This window comes from Perca flavescens, chromosome 5 (genome assembly GCF_004354835.1).
Source record: "Perca flavescens isolate YP-PL-M2 chromosome 5, PFLA_1.0, whole genome shotgun sequence".
NCBI lineage: Eukaryota > Metazoa > Chordata > Actinopteri > Perciformes > Percidae > Perca > Perca flavescens.
In genome coordinates this window covers 17512080-17533974 of record NC_041335.1, presented here as the reverse complement: position 1 = coordinate 17533974, position 21895 = coordinate 17512080, and the positions used below count along the sequence as shown (strand labels likewise).

The 21895-nt window shown below is 40.4% G+C and overlaps 2 protein-coding genes across 4 annotated transcripts in view; both read right to left on the bottom strand.

Annotated features, from left to right (window-relative positions):
* Positions 1-2079: 2079 nt before the first annotated feature.
* Positions 2080-6574, bottom strand: LOC114556167 (transmembrane protein 119a). The gene is made up of 2 exons (XM_028579047.1): positions 6467-6574; positions 2080-3662 (listed from the first exon to the last, which is right to left on the bottom strand). The coding sequence occupies exon 2, from the start codon at positions 3650-3652 to the stop codon at positions 2903-2905; it is 750 nt and encodes a 249-aa protein (XP_028434848.1). The 5' UTR covers positions 3653-3662; positions 6467-6574; the 3' UTR covers positions 2080-2902.
* Positions 6575-8389: 1815 nt separating this feature from the next.
* coro1ca (coronin, actin binding protein, 1Ca) overlaps positions 8390-21895 on the bottom strand; it is a 43506-nt gene continuing 30000 nt past the window's right edge. For all 3 annotated transcript variants that reach the window (XM_028577351.1, XM_028577352.1, XM_028577353.1), the window contains 9 exons: positions 15951-16073; positions 14331-14460; positions 14011-14192; positions 13500-13619; positions 12991-13095; positions 12762-12907; positions 12456-12513; positions 12079-12321; positions 8390-11152 (listed from right to left, as the gene is read on the bottom strand). In XM_028577351.1, coding sequence (XP_028433152.1) covers positions 11033-11152; positions 12079-12321; positions 12456-12513; positions 12762-12907; positions 12991-13095; positions 13500-13619; positions 14011-14192; positions 14331-14460; positions 15951-16073 — 1227 coding nt within the window. In that variant the 3' untranslated portion in view covers positions 8390-11032. The remainder of the gene's footprint in view (positions 11153-12078; positions 12322-12455; positions 12514-12761; positions 12908-12990; positions 13096-13499; positions 13620-14010; positions 14193-14330; positions 14461-15950; positions 16074-21895) is intronic.

The following is a 21895-nucleotide window of genomic DNA, read 5'->3' as shown; positions in this document are numbered from 1 at the left end:
CAAAGTTTAACGACCGCCTTAAGGTGCTGTGTTACCATTCTGGATCCTCTTCACTATTCAAATTGATTGAGAGGTCCTATTTTTTTTGTCAGTGGCGGACAGTGATAAGGGTCAAAATACACAGAGCAAGAATTTAAGCGGGGGATATTTTGTAAAGGAAAAATCGACAACACAGGTTTGTCCCAAATGTTTCCTCATCTGAGGTTACCAAGGTTCTTAAAACTCAGACAGACAGTCAACGTAGCAAAGAGGCCTCGGACAGAGCGCTGCTGGGTGGTCCTGCTGGGTGGTCCCGCGGCTGTGTGTCCTCTCGTCACCTGGTGGGAAGAGTGAAAGTGAAGAGGGAGTATTTTCTCAAATTATTTAGCACCTCATTGACAAAAGAGCATGGAATCTGAACCCCAAGTGCAAGGCTCTGTCAGGACTCATGTTTCAGCCACCACAGGGTTACGCTTGCCTTTGAGCTGTGTGTTATCTTTGTTGTTTGATCTTTGAAGAGTCAACACACTTATGATTCAGATCAAACTTTTTATTTTAAAAATGGTTTGTTCTTCAGACATTTTTAGCAATATTCAATCACATTTGAATACACATTTGAATACATTTGTAATTCATTTTACCAATAGATTTCAGATGTGTGTACCCATATCAAGATGGAAGTGGTAAATATGATAAATCAATACTGGCACTGTTTATATGATGGTTGTATTTTATTGCTCTTTCAAATTATGGAACCCAAAAAGTTATGACTTCACTGAACAAATCAATGTCTTAAGATTTGTATAGACAACATGTGCTGTTGTTATGGAGCAAAGGGCTCTGTATGTATCTGGTTTACTGCTGTTGAAATATTTAAACAATCTTGTACAGTAGCCAGCGAAGGACAAAGGGGGCTCTCCTCATCTCCAGGCTCTAATACCTTCTGCAGGCCTGTGTTTGGGTGTGATGGTGCCAGCTGCCAATCATAAGAATGTGGAGGAGTTGTGTGTGTGTGTGTGTGTGTGTGTGTGTGTGTGTGTGTGTGTGTGTGTGTGTGTGTGTGTGTGTGTGTGTGTGTGTGTGTGTGTGTGTGTGTGTGTGTGTGTGTGTGTGTGTGTGTGTGTGTGTGTGTGTGTGTGTGTGTGTGTGTGTGTGTGTGTGTGTGTGTGTGTGTGTGTGTGTGTGTGTGTAAATTAGAAGACAGCTCATGCCTCTAAGAGCAGATATTACAAATCTGTCATTTGGGTAATTACCTTAAAAATAGTTACCCATGATTCTTGAGTGTATGCAGCTCAAAATTACAACTTCCCGAGTTGAAAATAATGTGCACATAGTAAGCATCCTCTTTTTTTAGACCATTCTAATCTTAGGTTTCTTCAGGGGCTGCGTTTGTCTTTCACCATGAAACGGTTTGCACTGTTTTCAATAATGACAGAAGCATCATTACCAACAATTTTATTCAACATAAGCAAAACAAAACTGCCATTTTGTAAACAATAAAACTCACAGAAGAAGCATCTGTGTGAAAACATCTGAGGACAACAATCTGAGGTTAAAGAGTAGTTAAAGATGACAGAAGTCATTGGTTTAGATGCTCAGTCATTAACTTGAGTAACGGGACATTGAGTTGGAGAGTTTATACAAATGATCTCCAGTGTAATCTGAATTTTTAATAAAAGAAAATAAGATGAATATGACAAATATACCCTTCTCAGTACTTTTTTAGCCACCATGAGTCAAAGTTAAACCTATTACACCAGCAAAACAGGCCAGCTATCTATCCCTGTACTCAAGTTTTTGACTCATTACAAATTATTACATTAAAAACAAAACCCATAATTTATCTTATACATAAGTATTACTTTTAAAAACAAAAACTGATTCACAAAGTTTTTATACACCAATGAAACACTGCTCTTAATGTTAAAGGCAGATCAGAATGATCAACCACATGTAGACAGATGATAGATAATATATGTATATATATATATATATATATATATATATATATATATATATATATATATATATATATATATATGTAATGTAAATTGTGCTTTTGGTGTAAAGCTTTGAGAATTAGGCTCTTAATGTAAAATACAATATGCTATGACATAAAATAACATTATGCAAACAAAATTAAGTAAATATGAATGTAAATATAAAGAGATTGTTTTGTTTGTTATCCAACAAATCAAGTTTACTGGCTTCTCACTTTGCTTTATTTACAGCAGCAAAGATTTATCTCTAGATAACAGACTGGTTCAGCCAAAGCTCTTAGCTGGTGAAAAGATGCCACGGCGTACAGCAGGACATACTGAGGAGATTCCTCTGTCTAGGCAGGCATATGGAATCATACATCTCTGTATTAAAAACACATTAACACTTACTATTTTTGTCATTTCTATTTGGAAAGGATGGGGAATTACAGGCTGCCCATTTTTTTATTTTTAAATAATTTTGTTGTTGTCTTTCTCCTCTAACAAAAATCATATCCATGAGAAAATTGTTTATTTCACTGTTTCAAGTGATGCTACTTCATTGGCACAGTGATATGATATTAAGCGGTTGGGACTCTGTGGTAATCCTTGATTAAAAAAAACAACAACTGGTTGGTTACTGCAAGACTAAGGACAACGAATGTAGCAACACAATTCAGCATTTTGATTTCTAGTCCCATATCTTCTATCATTTTTACATCAGGCATTAGTTCATATTTTCATGAACATTTAGATTTAACTGTTTTTTTTTTTTTTCCATATAAGGGCATGAGCCTCACAAATACATTTTCTTTTTGGCAGTTGTAAGAAGGTATTTCAGATTTGAATCACATAATGTGTGCGGTATAACCAACCTTTCTGATTTTGTTTTTGCATGGTTGCAACATTTTCCCTCTTATGCCAACATCAGGCTTGAACATGCCTTAGTGGTGGGCCTTTTTCAGGTGGCAGGTGCACACTGAATGAGCGGAGCTGGTGCTGGGGCTGGAGCTCTGCTGCACCTCCTCCCTGCGCTTGGGCTGCTCTTTGTGCTTGGGCTCCTCTCTCCGCTTTTCCACCTCCTCTGCCTCCCTGACCTTTCTGACGTCCTGGCGAGGTGACGACCTGACGTCTCTACCCCTCTCTCCCACCAGAGCCTTGGAGGGCACGCGTAGGTGTTTGGGGGAGGCCATGCTCTGAGTCTGGACCCTCTTGACATGGTCGACGGCGTACGGCCTCTCCTGGATTTCGCTTGAATTGTTGCGTCCGCCTGTTTTATCAGCCACATACTTCTTGTTTGGATGAGGAGGGGGTTTGTAGGCCTCCAGCTTTCTCTTATGACTCATGGCAGAGGCACAGCAGATGATGAAGACCATGACGATGAGAAGAGAGGACACGACGATGATGATGAGCAGATTCTCCTGCAGGAAGTCCACTACTCGGGTAAAGACGAAGTCCTTCAGGCGTATCATGGTGGTGGTGATGGTGTTGGTGATGGTGTTGGTGAGGGTGGGAGCTCCGGTAGCAGTGGAGATGTGAACAGGTGCTCGAGTGGAGAAAGAGGTTGGAAATAGGAGCTCTAGCTCCGCTTCATCACCACTGCCGTCCATGGATGTGTTGTAGAACAGAGGAGTGGCGTGACACCGTGAGAGCAGGGTCACACAGGTGATGAGAAAAACCAAAAGGGACTTCATCTTCTCTGTCCTGCAACAACAATAATAGCTATCTTGAATTTAGAATCAAAAGGGAAGGAATAGTTCCAAATGTAATTTTTTAGGGATCCTCTAGCACAGTGGCTTGAGACCCCTTAAAGGCTAGAGCCTGGAGGTGGTTAGCTTAGCTTAGCAAAAGACTGGAGATGGGGAAACAGCGAGCCTGGCTCTGTCCAAATGTTACATATAATCCATCTATCAGCACCATAAAGCTCACTAATGAACACTTCTTCCAGTTTGTTTAAAAGTTTTAAAGGAAGTTGTGTGCTGTAACTATTTATTGGCGACCTGCGACCTGGTGCGGTGACTTTCTGGAGTCTCTCTCTCGAGGTGACAAAACTCCAGCTGTAGAGGTGCTGGTGGGTGTATTTTGTGCTCTTGTTATGGAGCAAAGGGCTCTGTATGTATCTGGTTTACTGCTGTTGAAATATTTAAACAATCTCGTACAGTAGCCAGCGAAGGACAAAGGTGGCTCTCCTCATCTCCAGGCTTTGGACAGAGCCAGGCCAGCTATTTCCCTGTTTCCACTCTTTATGCTAAGCTCCAGCTATCTATTTATTGTACATACATGAGAGTGGTATCAATTTTCTCATCTAACTCTTGGCAATAAACCTCAATGTTAAACAATTTCTTTGAAGTGAAAAATGTCACACTGAGTTCACAACTGTAAAAAGCAAAGATTAGAGAAAAGTCATAAAAACATAATTTGTGTTGCAGATCTGTTTTTTTTTCTGACTTCCTATCTTTTTTAATAATCTCGTAACCCCTTATATTTTCCTTGGGACCCATTGATGGGGCTCAACTCTCAGGTTGGGAACCACTATATTAACTAGTGTCAAGCAGTCTTTCATGCAACAGACACATACCGAGAAAAATAATGTTTTTAAGGGCTTTTTCCATCCGAAATGTAACTCCAGTATTCAGGTTTTCTAGGCTTTCTGTCGTTCCCCATCTTGCACCAGATCTATTTTAGCAGGCAGCAGAGTAGCCATTACTTACTCGGGGTGGAGACAGTGAGTTTCTTGCTGAAGGCCTTATAATTTGTAAAGTAGAGGGAGGCCACCCATCCACCACAGCAAAGCTAGGAGGAAGCTATATTCCAGGGGGAGTGCAGAGGCGTGGGAGACCTGTGGCTGTGGCCTCTATATTTACACTGGGCAGCAGCTGCTGTACACCAGCCCACAGCAGCACAGACCTGGTGAAGATATTTCTGCTTCCAGAAAAACCTGCATTTACTGACAGGACAACTCACTGACTGAATAAACTTCCTGACCCAATATTACTTGTCTTCCATTATTCTCTATCCGTCTTTCTTCTTCTCAAAGTGAAGTAGGCTTTACCAAAGGAAACCAGTGGTAGAGTGCTCAGTCTGTTACCATTTAGAATATATAATTACACAGTGCTAAGCTGTAAAGATAAGCTTCTAATCATCAGCATGCTATAGTGAACCTACTGCTGCTCCGATTTACAATACACAGTGTGAACCCCCCCTGTGTGGTCGAACATACAGTACGTACGTATGTACTCTGCTGGACCACATGTAGGCTGGGTCTTCATCCTTGGATGTACAGCTATAGGACAGCCCTGCCCCCTAAATCCTCATAATTACAGCCATAAATACACTTCCTGTATTTCACTGAAGGGTCCACATTACCTCCAACTGAAGGCCATCAGACACCACATATGCAATTCTATGACATTTGAGTGCTTAATGTCTCAAACTCTAGATTTTTACTTTCATTTACAAAAAGCTTTTCAAACCCAAGGCGCCATGTTTTTATGGCAGCATCTTTACAACAAATAGAAATGTCCTACATGTCTTGGCCAGTATTTATTACACATTTACCTCAAATTCAGTCTGACATGTAGTTGTTTTTTTTGAAAAGTTGGAGTCTTGACCATAAAATGAAAATAAATGTAAGCATGTTATAACAATGCTTGCGCAGACAACACAAATTTGCAAAGATGGAGCCACTGGCAGAGTTTAGACCATCTCAAAGCATATTCTTACATGTAACATTATCAGTGTCTACGCTCGGTAACCTCCAGGTCTTGGCATTAAGACAAAAAAAATACTTGAGATTAAACATACGGGATAAACAATGATTACATCATTGACAATTTAAATATAAACATTGATGTTAGCAGGATTGAAAGAAGCATTCAGAACTTTTACTTGAGTAAAAGTAAAGTAGCAATACAACAATGTAAAAATATTCCATTACAAGTTAATTAAGTAAAATAAAGTATTATAAGCAAAATGTACTTAAAGTATCAAAAGCAGAAGTACTTTTAATGCAGAAAAATAGTTGTCTGTTATCAGTTGTTATATGATATTATTCAAAACAATACTACAGCTGTGGAGTTAAAGATAATTTTAACTACTTTATATTCGGTTGGGTAGTTTAATCAGTAACAATGCACCATATCTTATGAACTGCAAATCTAACTGTAACTATTAATTACATGTAATGGATTATAAAGTTGATATTCCTCCCTGAAATGTAGTGGCGTAAAAGTATAAAGTAGCATAAAATTGAAATACTCAAGTGAAGTACAAATATCTTAAAATTCCAGTATTTGAGTAAATGTACTTAGTTACATTCCACCACTACATGTTAGTTTTATGAACTAACTTTGAAGAATATGAACCAAATAGATGAGAAGATTTGAAAGTTGACTCAACATGTCAGTTTGGATACACACTGCTCTGAAATAAATGAAAATCTGGCTATATCTTTTACTTTCTTGATAACACCCACTTTAAATTCTTTACAAATATAGATATATACTTACAGAATGTGTTATCCCGGGTTTATCTTCTGAACGGCAAAACACAGTGCAGAAGACAGAGATAAAGGGGAGACTGAGAGGAAAGTAAGAGTGAAAGACAGTTCCCTCCCTGCGGAGTTGACTGTTTTTTGTACTAAGCCCTAAAAAGTCAGCTCACTGCAAAATGATGTCCATCCCTCTATTTTCAGCTTCTCCTCCCTCTTTCTCGACCTCCCACGCCCATTCTTCATCCTCCTGCACTTATGGCGCATCCATGTAGGATTGAACCTTTTTCTGAATTATGATAGAGGGGACAGCCAGAGAAGTGATTCTGTACATGTTATCATGCATGGGGTGCTGAATGCTAAACTGTCCCTGGATTGGGTCTTTATTTTGTATGAAAGTGTAATTCACCACAACTTGTTAGACTTAAACTCAGCCTGAGCTTTCTGCTTTGAAACTCACTGTCAAAAGATGTTGCAGTCAGTACACGAGTCCCATGTTTTAAGGGAATGGGTATTTCTGTACTTGGCGGGGCGAGTCCCAAGACTCCTCTGCCTCCCACTGAGTCCTCTCTAATTTAGTCCCCGTTGATTACAGCCTGTAGGGCACACAAGACCAGTGCAGAGAAAGCAGCCCCTTTCATCCCCAAACACATGTACAGAGCGAACATATGAACTGCACGGTCTTTTAGCAGCACTTATCTCTGGATACGTCTCTAAATATGCAGGTTGTCTATTTAAGGCTGCTGATGCCTTCTTTCTCATTTTATTCAGTTATTTTGAGAGATGGTGTGAGATGTTGATATTACAACTGGTCAGCATGGCATTTTGTGAAAAAGGTAGCAATTATCCAGGTTCAAGAACAAATAAAGAAACTAGAGTGAGATTCATCATACTGTTTCTTTGTGACTTACAACAGTTATTGATGACTCAAACACAATAGCACTACAACTGTTAGTACACTCCATTCACAATCTCTAGCCAGCTATTGTATAACTGTTCGCCAGTACACTTAGGGCCAGCCAATACAAGAGAATAGCAATATTCAAACCAAAGAACATATTTAGTTTTCAAAACGCAGATTGTAATCAGACTTTTAAAATTATAAGGCTGGCAATATTGTCCTTATTGTCAACAAATCCTATGAAAACACCAAAACCAGACATTAATTGGTCCTAGGCTTAGGTTATAAAAAGTATTTTCTGTGTAGCCAAAGCCTGATATCGCTTATTCCTCTGTGCCATAGAGCTGCAGTTGTCCTAAAACACAAGACACATGTAAGAGCCTCACTGTGTGTTGCACTAACTCAGTGTTTCCCAAACTTTTTACAGTCCCATACCTTCAGACTCATACCCACTATGTCACTTTGCATACCCATTTGGGAACCAATTCCTCAGCTGACATGTTCCTTCCTTAGAATTAAAATGGGCACTGTGGTTTATTTTGTGTTAATCACACATACACTGTCCTGCTGCTGTAAACACTCACTACTAGACCCAAATGTGTATTAATCTGCAGCTGCAACAAATACACTATTTTCTCCTGTTGGATGGAGGATTCCTAAAACCAACAGTTCCCAGCAGTTTAAAGAAACAAAAATTACACAATATAGTGGCTATCCATTTAAAACAATATTCAAGTCTTCAAAAGGAACACATTGGACAGGCTGAGGATGGAAGTTGTAAATTATCGAGAGAACACATTGGTTTTAAACTTTTGTTGGGTTTGTTGACATATAGGATAATGCCATCCTTATCCTTTAAAGAGTTTGAGGCATCATTTCCTGTAATGCTCGTTTCAGTGCAGGTTCAGATTTGTTGTACTCAAACTGTGGACTTTTAACTTGCACGGAAAGGCTCCGATCTTTTGGTTAAAAACCTTCCAGTAAAGTGAAAAAATGACAAATCTCAAAACAGTAATGACTGAATGCAAACGATACAATGAGGCCATTTTAAAAATTGTTTATTAATTTTTCTTATAATCAATGTTTGATACTTGAAGCAAGAATAATGAACAAAAATGCTGAGCAGACCAACATGAGGCTTAATCCTGGTTCGTGTCAGATTTTCTTTCTTCTATTCATGACCCCCGATCTGCTTTTCTCATTATGCATTATAGCAAGGTGCAGGGAACACAGACAAAGGGAAACATTTAAAACCCACCTCCCACACAAATACCCTCTTCAGCACAACCACAGAACAAAAATGAAATAAAACTTTTAAAAAAAAATACAGAAAATATGGTCATTATTTACGCAGCTTTCACTCAGTTTTCTAGACCTAAATTACAAACATACATCTGCACATTTCTCCAACCTACAGTGTCCCTTTGGATCTCTATTCACTACTCCTCAAAACTTCGCTCTCATGCCAACAGTGCTATAAAAGAATCCTCTGAGTGGCAGTCCGATATACAAGATCGAGCAGTATAATTTGTGTCGGACACACATTTCTGTAGCACTCTTCCGGATTTCCCGTCACTAATCTTCTACGACTCGCTGCTCTAATTGCATCTCGAAGCCACGATGACTCAAAAAGGCTTCTCGGTTTGACATCATTTTTTTGAATATGTTTTGAATACCCGTACGGAGGTGAAAGTGTCAAAATGCCAGGGGCACATTGCTTACTAACAGACCCTGACCACTAATGCTGCCTGGTGTATTGTGGGATGCATTGACAGGACTTCATGACGTCATTCAGGTGGCTGACACAGTACTTTAGGAGCAGGGTCCTTTGAACATCGCGTTTGTACCGAGTATAGCACCTTAAAGTGGTTTTAAATCCGGGCACCTATTGACTCTTCCATCTACTACACAAATCTACTCTCACAACAAACACTTCCATGGTCACCTCTATGGCACTTTCAGGTCTTTACAGTGGTAACAAATATTGAAGGCAAACAACAGACTGAACTACTACCCGTCTCAGCTTCCCAATGGAAAACTCAATTCAATGGTTCCTTAATTTTGTGATAACTGTACTGAACAGGGGCATCTGGAAGAAAAGAAAAAAAAAAAAAAAAAAAAAAAGTGGAAGTACTAAGAGGGATATAAGCACAGCTGGAACAAGAAACAGGCTAAAATTAACAGTGAAGCAATAAGTCAACTATTCAATTCATCCAAGTTAGAGGCAAGTCTTGGACATCCCCCATAACCCCCCCAATAAGAAACAAAGCAAAAACATCCATATTGACAGGTACCCAAAAGACCAAAGACATGATGGCACATATTCACACACAACCTAGGCCTTTAAGGTCTATCATGAACAGTTTCTGTAGCAATCTCCAGTTTTATCACCAGAAGGTTTTAAATAGTCAAGTCAATGTGTGATTACTTAGTGTCATTTCATGTCAATTCCGGTTTAGTTTGTACAAAAGATACGGATCTGAGATGGCATCTAATGCAGAGGAACAGTGACATGAAAATAATCCCACTACACTTGACTCCACTTGTAAGTTGAGCGAAGCCCGTGGCTACTGAACACAGATGTCGGTGACCTGAACCGCTCACAAAAACAAAGCAGAGCTGAGGTTGAAAATCAACAAATTTGGTCTTTTCATGGGCAGCACGTAGATTTCACTATAACAACCAACCAGTGCAACCGAGTCACTACAGTAGAGTGTTCACAGAAGGAGGAACTTTTTAGAAATAGTTTTTCCTGAAACCAAGAACTGCCAATGAGATTTGTGGAATGGGTTTGTCATTTTCTCCAATAAGTACACAGTGCATGTTAATGAAGCAAGACGGAAAGGAATGCACGTTTATGTTGACTATTGTCCACAGTCAGAATGACGGGAAGCGACAGGAATGAGAAGAAATGGCAGAAAGCAAGAGTAAATTTGTGCAGATTCAACACAGATGGCGAACATTGTCATATATGTAATGTCTGAGTGCTTGGTGTAGACTGTGGCAACTAAATGGGTCTTCAATCTAAAATTGTATTTCCTCCTACTTACAGTTTGAGATGTCTATCTCCATAGCCATCCAACTTATTTAAATGATTTTAATTTCATAGTGAATTATTAATGACCTCCTTACACAACCAGTTTACTGCACAGAGGGTCCCTGTTTGCATTTTGACTCTTCCCACAAAGAGAGAGAAAGAAATACTGTTAAGGAGGTGTAAACAAATGGTACAATTTGGCAACATTATAATTTTGGCTTATAGTTACATGAAACACGGATACCTACTTAAAACTAAAATTGGGGTATCTGAAGGCAAATGTGGACTATTGATATTGGAATTGTCTTGGTCATACTGTACTTCTAAAAATGCAAAGGAAAATGCAAAAAACGTTTTATACAAGTAGACAAAATAAAAACCGCCACACAATAAAAGGAATGGAGTCCTTTGTCACCAAAAACCAAAGAGTATTTTCTGCTAAATTTGTCACATGTCCTTTTTCCACCTGTGTTAAACTGAGGGTCGGGGGCTGGCTAAGAAAAAAAGTTCATCTGGAATGTTGCTAGGGGTCGTTGATAGGCAGGCCCTCAGACGAAACACTGTCATTGAGATAGGCAGTGACTGGCCCCGCCCACCCCCCCAGCCAATGGAACGTCCTGAATTGTAGCGGGTTGGGTATAGGGTCCCTAAATGGCAATTTTGGACATTTGATCTTCAAGTTTGATGATTCGCTTCTCCTGACTGCTGACCAGGTCCTTGAGGGATTTGATTTCTTTCAAGATCTCCTCCAGCTTGGCTTCAGATTTCTGTGGGAGACACAAAGAGACGAGTGAGACGATTTGGCATCGTTGTACACCTTTCTCTACGCGCAACAACCGCCCTGCTGTGAAACAAAGTTTGAACCAATGTCACACCTAAGGCACATCACAATAGTGCACAACACACTTTCCGTCTCAAAGCCGCTACCTAGAGCCTTGGACTGTACATGCAATGTGGCACGATCTGGTACTCTGAGGGTTAACATGTTTTGCCAGTGCTGGAGCCCAGTGGGCTGTGATTACAGAGCAGGACTGCAGAGAGACACACATGGGCTGGGTCCCAGGCGGGTGGCTGTGTTGTGGGTGAGGTGCGGCAGGACGCCCAGCAGCAGGCGCCCAGAGCAGCAACAGACCCCTCAGTTTGTGGGACAGCGAGTGGGTTGAACAACATCTACAAACCACCTTGTGAAGACTGCCAGCATCTGCCTTGCTTCGAACACATACAGTTGGTTTGCTTAACACTCTGAGCCCCACAGAGGCAGCTACACAGACATGAAGCCAGTGGCGAGGTGCATTCATGACTGAGATGGAGGTGGTGGTCAAGAGTCAGACAGACTGATGTCTGAGTGACAAGGTTGGCTGGGAAAGATATTAGTAATGACGATCATGCGAGGGATTGTCTGGTGTGGTCGACAAAACGTCTTCGTTCTTAGTGTTTTATATACATTGTCGTGTTCTTTAGATAAATAATTAAATGACATTTTCACTTAGACTTCCCAATACCATGCAGTCTAGAGCTGAAACAATTAGCAGAATAGTCAACAAATGAATTAACTTCCTCTTCTTAATGGATAGTGTGATCCATTTCAGAAGAAAATCTGTTTCATATTGCCCAGCTCTACTAGTGGAAAATTAATAATTCTGCGCTTCATTTATCAGACACTCTGGAGATCTTAGAAAAAGCAAATACTCACAATCAATGGAGTTGAGGAGGCAGACTTGTTGGCAGGGCTCGAGTTCTCTGAGTTCTTGGTCACCTTGCTGTCCAAAATGTTCTTTTTGACCACCTTGAATTCGCGGTGCTTGCCCTGGACATAGCCATTCTTGAGGGAGATGAGGATGGGGTCTCCATTCTTGCCATCAAACCACTCCTCAGCTTCCAGGGCAGCGTCTGGTCCAGATGTGTCTGGGTACAAGTCGTCCTGGAACAGGTCCGACTGACGGGGAAGGACAAAGCGACAAGCTGTGAGGAAAACTCTGGAACCAGCACGTTTTAAGACAGGGCTTCACTCGGCTGCCTGCGATTCAACACAAGGTCTGGTAACTGTGTGCATTTAGGACGAGGACTCACCTTTCTTGGTACAGTCATCACGATAGGCTCACACTTCCTTTCATGCAGTTTATAGAACCTGGCAACATACAAATTCAGAACAATTACGACAATTCAATTCATTATGAAACACCAAAGGCAACAGATAGTGTTTTAGGACGGTTTACTGTGGACTGTCCCTATAGAGATTCACAGTTATGTCATGATCATGTTCTGCCTCCAAGTGGTGAAGCTAGGAACTCCACATTATCTCTGACTGGACTAAAATCATAATGCAAAACAAATTCTGGAGTTAGAGATGATGATTAGCCATCCATTTTAGCATACCTCGCAATTTCGCACTTATTGACATCAAGTCCCCTCTTGGGCATGTAGCCCATGCCCCTCTGGGGCTCCTTTGTGGCGAAGGTGCTGAGGAAGTGAACATACGGAGCCTCGTCCGTGATTTCAAAGTAACGGATGCTGCTGTCACCCTGTCAAGAAATAAGGAAGGGTTTTATTTCTGTATTCAGAAATGTGGAAATGAAACTATTGAGTGCTCAAAAAGGGAACCTACCTTCCCACAGAGGTAAACAATGCTGGTGTCTGGGTCATAGAAGGGCAAGAGCACTCCGTTGCTGGTGTCCATCTCATTAACAGTCATGGGCTCCTCCATGTTATCCTGAAAAAAAACATGATACATGTTGATTAATTCGTTCTGTTGGAGAGACAAAGAATACAGAAACCTAGTGCAGAGGAAAAGGTTGGAAAATGGCCTTCAAAAAACAGGATGAAGTTGTTGTTAGCCTTCATGGTTGTACTATTAATAGCTGTGAATATGTAGAAGATTTCTTAGTTGTGAATACGGTGTTTATTTTTAACTTGTGTGTACCATTTTCATTTATATGCGGTACATTTTGTCTCTGAACAATCTAAAGACTGTGGTAGAAATCCAGTATTGCAAGTTCTTAAGGCAACTCTTAGATTTACATTTCACATAAATTGATAATATAATAATAGTGTAAAATGTAGAACCTATAATCACTGAACCAATGAAGTGCAGTCAGCATACATGAAGCAGCTTACCGTGTTCCAGAGGGCGAGCTGTCTCTCACTCATGCGACTGAAGCCTGTGGTCAGGACGTTGCCATCAGCCAGGAAAATGGCCCTCATAGGTCGAGCGCCCTCATGTGCCTTCTCCTTCTCCTGTCAAGTGTAGTTTACAGGTCAACACAACACGTATGGGCTCTAGTCACTATTTTCTGGGTGGTTTATTATTATGCCCACTTTTTACTTTTACTAGTTTTTTTTGTGTTTTTTTTTTTAGTGTAAGCTCTACTTTAAGATAAGTGGCAACACAAACCATTTCATTTAGATTAAACTTAATTGTTTTCACTTGTTTGATCCTAGGGTCAGAGTCCGCTATGCTGCAATTAACTTAAATCCAGGGATAATTCAGTGTCATACTCAATATTAAAGCGAACAAGGTTGCTGAACCCAGGCCTTCTAGATGAAGCAGTCTGACTAATATTTACTTCTCATATACTACAACAGAATAGAAAATTGCATGACAAATAAATCTTTGAAAACTACTTACAGCAACAATCGCCTCCTTGCGGGGATCGATGACACGGATGGTCTTGTCCTTGCAGGCAGTGCAGATAAGGCTGCCGTTGCGGTTCCAGGTCACGTTGAAAATGACATCAGGGTGCATGTCCTCCAGACGGATCACAGCCTCTCCTGTGCCCGCGTTCCAGATGTAGATCTGGTTGTCACAACCTGACGACAGTGAAGTAAAAGGTGAGCAGGACAGCGGCGCATTAAAGTCCGATGCAATATTTTGTCTTTGAGGCAGCGGCCACCGTGATTGTATTTCCGCTAGTATTGTAGATTTAAGGACAGGGAGAGAGCTCTTACCTGCACTAAGAAGGACGTTGCGTGCTGTTGGGTGCCATGTGATGATGCCAACACGCTTGGAGTGGCCCTCCAGTATCACCAATGGCTCAGACATGGAAGTAACAAGGCCATTCTCAGGAATCTGCCACACCTGTGGGGGACATGAACAGGATCGAGGTCAGGACAGACAATGAAGCCTGCTGAAGGGACAATCATTTTTACCCTCGTATTTAACCAAATTATAAATTCTCTAAGATTCAACCCCACCCTACCAACTGTATTAATGCACAGAGGAAAGCAATACATTGTAGTTACAACAAGGAACCTGAGGGAGGCAGCAGTGACTAAGTTCAGTTGCCAACAGCAGCATATGATTTAGTGACAGATGGGATATACAGTCAAATTTTGCAAAATACAGTGAGGTTTGTTATCACAATAAATAGTACAATACTGAAGTGGTATTTAAAAAAATATATTATTGTATAGGTAATGTCTATCAGTTCCCTCAGTTTTTGTCTGCATTGCGTGTGTGTGTTTGGTTTTGTTTTACATGACCGCAGAAGTTGTTTTTTTCCTTTTCTTTTACAACCACTGAAGTTACTTGTGTCGAAGGGCATTTTGATAAAAACAGTAGTATTTGCGGACATGTTTGAGGTGATAAAAAGGTTGCATGTTTTCCTGTAACTTGTATATTTTACATTCTAATGCTTTACATTTTCTGTCACACCAAGCCATGTCCAAACTATGAATGAAGTATCCCTTTTTCCATTGTTAAGCGCTACCTCTGTAGTCTCCATCTATTCAACCTTCCTTCTTAACAGGCAAATTTTTGCTTGTTTCAGTATAAAAGAGTTCTATATGCTCATTTTTTAAATAGTTGATCTCCACTATGCACCTAATGTGACAGTTAAAATCGATTCTTTATTGTTAAATATATATATATATATATATATATATATATATATATATATATATATATATATATATATATATATATATATATATATATATATATATATATATATATATATATATATATATATATATATATATATATATATATATATCCACATCATGGTGCATATCTTTACCAGTCTGCAGTTATACCGCCCACTTCCCCCTGTACTAAACATCACCAAGAGGCAGTTCAGGCTGTGAGCTTTTCCTTCAAAAGATCAAATGTTATGAAGAGAGGAACCATTGATGGTTCCTTCTCTTCATTACATGGCTTATACGTCTACACACATGAACTAAACATGGCATTGATTCAGAGTGGGTTTAACAGGAAGTCAGGCATTTCAGGTGAGGAAGTGGTAGCAGCAAAAGTAAACAGGCAGCACACCAATCTCAGCCCTTCACGGCCCATATAAGGACAAACTAGTACAACTGCAGTCTCAAAAAAAGTCTGTGACCTCAGCTCAATAAACAGCTAAATCATTCCACAGCTCTGATTCCTACAACGAATATTTGAGTCTAATCTAATCCAGAGGGTAAAGTCTGCACCCATCCCTGAGTTACAACAGCCCGGCATTTGCAATAAAAACATGTCGTCTCTGGTTACTTATTAGCTCAATAATGGGTGTTGCATTTTCCCCAATTATGTGGTTTGAGTTCAGGTGTAAATGGTGTGTCAAACCTTACCATCACTGTGCAGTCCTCAGAGCCGCTGGCGATGACATGATCATTGTGAGGGCACCAGTCAATGTCCAACACCGGCCCTGTGTGACCACACACTGTGGGGTAGGCTTTGTCAATGCGTCCCGTCTGTAAAGACAAAGATAACCAACACAGAGTAATGAGATTAGTCTTGATCTGGGCCTGCTCAGAGAACACTGTATATGCTGGAGGAGTGAGCATGTTTTGAAACCGATCAATTACAGTATCATCCTAAATCCCACATGCAAAATTAAGCACACAGACACATGCAACATCTAAGAAAAGGTGCTTAGATTTTTTTATTAGACGCAGCCCAAGCAGAGAATCAGAACTGAGGGGCAACATGGCAGAATTCACTGCACGTCCATCAAAAGATACACTGATTTTGTTGTTGTGGCAAAACTCTTGAATGTAATACGATAATATTTTTTTAATTTGAGGATTTGGAAGTCTCTTTGATAAAGTGATTAGATGAGTGCATTCAAAGAAACCACAAGCCCATCTATGAATAGTTTGAAATGTTTGGAGACTGAACAAATTATACTGGAAATGAGATGGGGATTTGATTAGCCAAAATGACAACACATTCGGGGGAGGGTACTTTATGAATAAGAGCAACTGTGTGGCATCAGGAAGTTCTTCAGATGTGAGGGGAAATCCTAGCCCAACAATAAATCTCCTGCCAAGTTCTGAAGACTAGAATTATTTTATTTTTTTTTTTTTTTTCCCTCATTTTTAGTTTTCTAAAATGGCCCAACAAACCTAACTGCCCAACGCCAGAGAATCACCAGCCTTGGTTTGTCACTCCATCACTGAGGCAAAAAAGAAGCTAGGGTTTTATTGGTGCTACATACAAGCAAACAGATTACATTTAGCCCGTATTGGACCACCAGCAGTAATTAAGAAAAGTTATTAGTTGTGATGTCATACAGTAGACCAATGCCAACAGATGCTTAGTTTTCACAGCATCTCCTTACTTTAAGACAGTAACCCTGTATCAAAACACTAAACTGTGCCCTTTACATAACCTGCTTATACAACTAATGGACCACACGCACACACGCATGCACCTCCATCCTCCTAAAATCAGCCTACTGCTGGATTTTGTTTTTATTTGACCTCTGGATGTAAGGGGCTGATGAGCAAGGTGCTCTTGCTACATGGTGAGGTGACTTGACAGACCCATGTTGTGGTGAATGGGTGTCTGAGACACACCTAGTCTGTGTTGACTTCAAGTACCACCACAGGACCGGAGAGATGTCGTCAGTTACTGTGGAAAGAGTCCTGCTGCTGCAGCCCTATTTAAAGCATTATGGCTTTCCAAATACAAAAAAGACTCCGTCACTGCCAACAGAGCGACTAAATCTAAGAATTGTATATTCAGTAATGAGTAAGAGGTACAACCAAAACTTACTTAAACTTCATGAGAACTTAACTTGAAGAAAGTACTAATGTTTATCCAAACAATAGATGCAAGCATGCATGCACACAGTATGCTTAAGGGATTTACAATGACTGTACAGGACATGTTTTTGACCAAAAGAAGCACTACATTTGACATTCATTACAGTGTTTCTAGACTGGCCAGATGGCCATTTTCCACCAACTCCAATCCACCGTTACCTGCAACTGCATGTCATGTAATGGTCTGCGTTTTTGAGACTGGGCCACAAAAAGCAGGGCTACTGGTGTGAGTAAAGTGAACAAAATGAACAAAGAGAACCAGCTCACCCCAAATATGACAATATGGCTTTTGTAGCCGAATGACTACATGTGACTTAAAGCTTTCAAAAAAGACAGAACTGTCAGAAAGATGAATACAGAGAGCAGTAAATTAAGACCTTTTAGCCTCTCAGTGCATTTCACTGTCTGCAGCACACTAGGACTTATGTTCAGAATTTCAAAAGAGCAGGAAATAAGACAAAAAATAATGTATACAGTTGTGCAGCAAACAGTAACTGACACACTGTTGTAATTGTAAATGTGACACATTTCTGATAGGTTGTCTCCTCGAATAGTTTTTGATTTTGGTTAAAAAAAACAACAACAAAAAAACAAACACAACAGAGTCAAGAAGAGGATGGTGGTCTGGGCCTCGGATGGACAGTCCAGTCCTGGATTGGTCCTCCTGGCATTCCCTGCCTCTGCTAGAGCAGATAAAGAAGCCTAGCAGAAGGTCCTGCAGATCTGCGGTTATAGTGCACATCACAGTGGTGTGGCTGGTATCACCAAGTAACATGATTCCTATCTCAGTGGTCTGTGCATATTCAGTGACACGGAACCGATGAATGTGTTTACTGGGTCAGTACACACCCACAATGGCTGGACAAAATCAGAGGGAGACTCTGCACTATACAAAAATATTAGGCCTGTAACCATGCAGTCACCTGACTGACAGAGTTGGGCTGTGACACATACTCCAACTCCAAGTTTAGAGATCAAAGTCCAGTGTATGTGAAAATGAACTGTGTGTGTACGTGTAGTATGTGAAAATCACAAGATCTTGTTTAAAGCTCACCCGACTGCTGAACACACCCCGAAATCTACTCTGAAGCTGAGTGCAAAGAAAGCAGACTTTGACACTACGGTCAATAGGGATCTATGAGCCATCATCCGGTATCAGATAACATTTCAATTAAATATGAGACTGTTGACCTGTAGTCTGCAGCTGAAGTCTGGACTTTTCCTGCACATTTCCTGAAGACAGCAGGAACAGGATGTAAAGCAGGAAAGGACACAGACTGATGACCAGGTGTCGCAACAGCAAAAACAAGTCTGATCAAGAGCCAGCTGAACTGTTGGCTCATGTTATCTCAGCGATCAAAGTTATTACTATTATTTTATTTTATAATTACTTCACACTATTTTCACAAAATTCACAGATCCAAAGTATTATGGATCATGTTCAGTCTAGTTAAAAAAAAAAATATTAACATTATCAAACCAGTTCTGTCATGTTAAACAGCCTGTAACGTTTTAACATGCTGTACTAATGGGTGGATGTTATACTATGCATAAACACTTAATGAAACATTGTGGTTTCATGTTCACTTGGCTGCTATTATGCTGTAAACTGACATACACAACAGTGCTGGGTAATTGCAACAGATCTGGTTTATGCGTAAGAGAAGAAGGGAGTCGACTGACCAGGGCATGTTAGTATATTTACTAAGAATGTACAGTAAAACCCATTTATCTGAAGCTCAAAACTGACTACGCAAACCACGTGGTGTGTAAAGATTTTGACCATTACTGATCAAGCGTTGTTTAAACATTTGACTGATACATGCAATTAGAAGTATGTAAACAGAACCTTTATGAGAAGCATACATTCATGTTTTATGTCCGCCCTTGCAGAAGCTTGGTTGACAGAGCTCACAAAGATTAAGACCACCTACAGGAGCGATCGGCGTTTAGAACTCAAAACATTGAGATACTTCTCAGCACATCCCACACGTTAACTCAAGTTCAGGCATGCTGCAAAATTCTTACGCAACCCCATACATTAGTTTCAGTTTTCCACGGTGTGTGTGTGTGTGTGTGTATATATATATATATATATATATATATATATATATATATATATATATATATATATATATATATATATATATATATATATATATATATATATGACTGCATATATATATATAAATAAATAAATAAAAGGATGCTATACTTTATGACTAAATAGCAGCTTCTACAGTTGATTTTCAATGAACCATGAAGCCCCAGCTAAACTCAAGTTAAGCTCTGGCAGGGCAGAGGAGACCGACAGTTCGACCAGAGAGCAAGGCGTTCAACACATTCCACACCTCGGCCCCAGGCAGCTTTGGTATGGGTATGACTAATGAGAGCAAGAGGGCCGCTAGAGTGTCAAATATAGCACCCTTTGAGGTGTTAATCGGGTTCTTCTGATATACGCAATTAGGAATTCCAGGGTCTGAAGAGCGAACACAAGATAATATGGCCTCGAGCCTGCATAAACATCAGATAACATCATACACAGGGCAGGAATGCAGTTTGCATGGAGTTAGATCATTGTAATTGTTAGCAGTGCCAATTAACAGAAAACAACAACCAAAGCTGTAGACAAGGTAGCTCGTAACACAAACCCCACTGCAGTGGGAGCACCTGGCATGTGATCACCTGGCAGTGCAGGCAAGTTAACCTGTGCCAACGTGGAACGGATTTTTTTTTTATCAAAAAGAAAAGTGCCACTGTGTTATTTAAAAAAAACAACAACAACAAAAAAAACAAAGTGCAACATAACCCCACGCACTGTGAGAGGGGATATTATAGTGTGGCTCAAGTTAAATTACTTTATTCATGTACTCATACACTTGGTACCTAATGGCACTTTTCCATTACATGGTACCTACTCGCCTCGCCTCTACTCTAATCTACTTTTTTGGTTTTCCATTACAAAAAAAAGTCCCTGGTACCTGCTAACAGGTACTTTTTTTAGTACCTCCTCAGTCGAGGTTCCAAGCGAGCCGAGAAGGTGACGTGAAACCCTGCAGGCTACAGATTGGTCGGAAAGAATCGTCACTGATTACTGCATTGCTAGCGACAGACGGCATTTTTAAATAGTTTAGCCAGTGGTGCTTTTTTGCTGCCAGAGGCTCCACACAGAGCTTTCTCCGTAGCATACAAGTGGCCTGATGTTTATACTTGTGTGCTGGTGTGTGTGTTGAGTCGCCGTGTGTGTGGGGAGCTGGTGAGCGAGGGAGAAGTGAGAGAGGGCCGGCGATTAGCTCCGCAGCGAGTAGTGACTCTAGAGTCATATAGTGAGAGAAACAAAGTGTCTCCCCTGTTCTTTATGACCACGGTGGGAAATCTGGAACAGGAAAGGTTAACTATCTTGTTGATTTCATGTTGTTTACGGAGAAGGAGAACCAGGAAATGAGTCGGGGGAAATGCAACGCTACCAAGCCACGCCCACAGCAGTCGCTATGACGACCAGCCAAGCTGAGGCGGTACTAAAATCTGCAATGAAAAGGGATGCACAGTGTGCCGAGGCAAGGCGAGGCGAGTAGAGTCGAGGCGAGCAGGTACCATGTAATGGAAAAACGCCATACGTTTCACTATGGCGCAAGGAACCGTGACTAGCGGTTCAGATGTTTTACCTGAACAGTTCCATCCAGGATGCAGGTATTGAGATTTGAATTAATTCTGATTCTACTTAAAGATTCATTTTAATCAAAACCTGTAGTCAATCCTTGTCAAATTATTTTGTCAAAAAAATAAAAATAAAACACAGCACAGGGCTTAATTCAGCAGTCAAACACCTAGCATGTCCATAACTACACTACAGACCTTTGTATTCCTGGAGAGGAATGTCCGACGCCTAGAAAACAACCAGTTGCATAGCAACAAGTAAGACTGCAGAAAACGAGAGTGAATCACACAGCGATATATACGAAGCTCAACACAAACACACCAAAAATGGCTGAACGACATCCCTCAAGGCAGTAGAGGACATTCTTTTCATTCACACAAGAGGCCTGCACACTTCCTTTCCTTGCAGCTCAACATGTGATTCACACATGCACACCAGTAAAAGGGTCTGCATGCTGTCCAGTGCTGCTCAAAGCTCCATGGAAATTTCCACTTTTACAGGTCTCTGCATCTGTATGATAGGGCAGGAACAATACAGTGCAGTGCACTACAGGATGAAACCTGAGCAATATATAGCTAAAGAGATAAAGTAGACATACCTATACAGAGATGTACTACAGAAACTATCTAGGTCATACGATTAATAAAGACAAGTCCACTATTTACTACTACTATATTGGTTGCTCTGCTGCCAGTTAGGAAGTATCTGACCAAGGAAGTATATAACCACATCTGTTATTAGTATCCAAGTGGTCCTGCAACACAACATATTTTTCTAACAGGCAACTGAACAACATTGGCTGGTGGTT

Coding starts and splice junctions, on each gene's coding strand:
- LOC114556167 (XM_028579047.1), bottom strand. CDS start 3,652: ATGAAGTCCCTTTTGGTTTTTCTCATCACCTGTGTGACCCTGCTCTCA.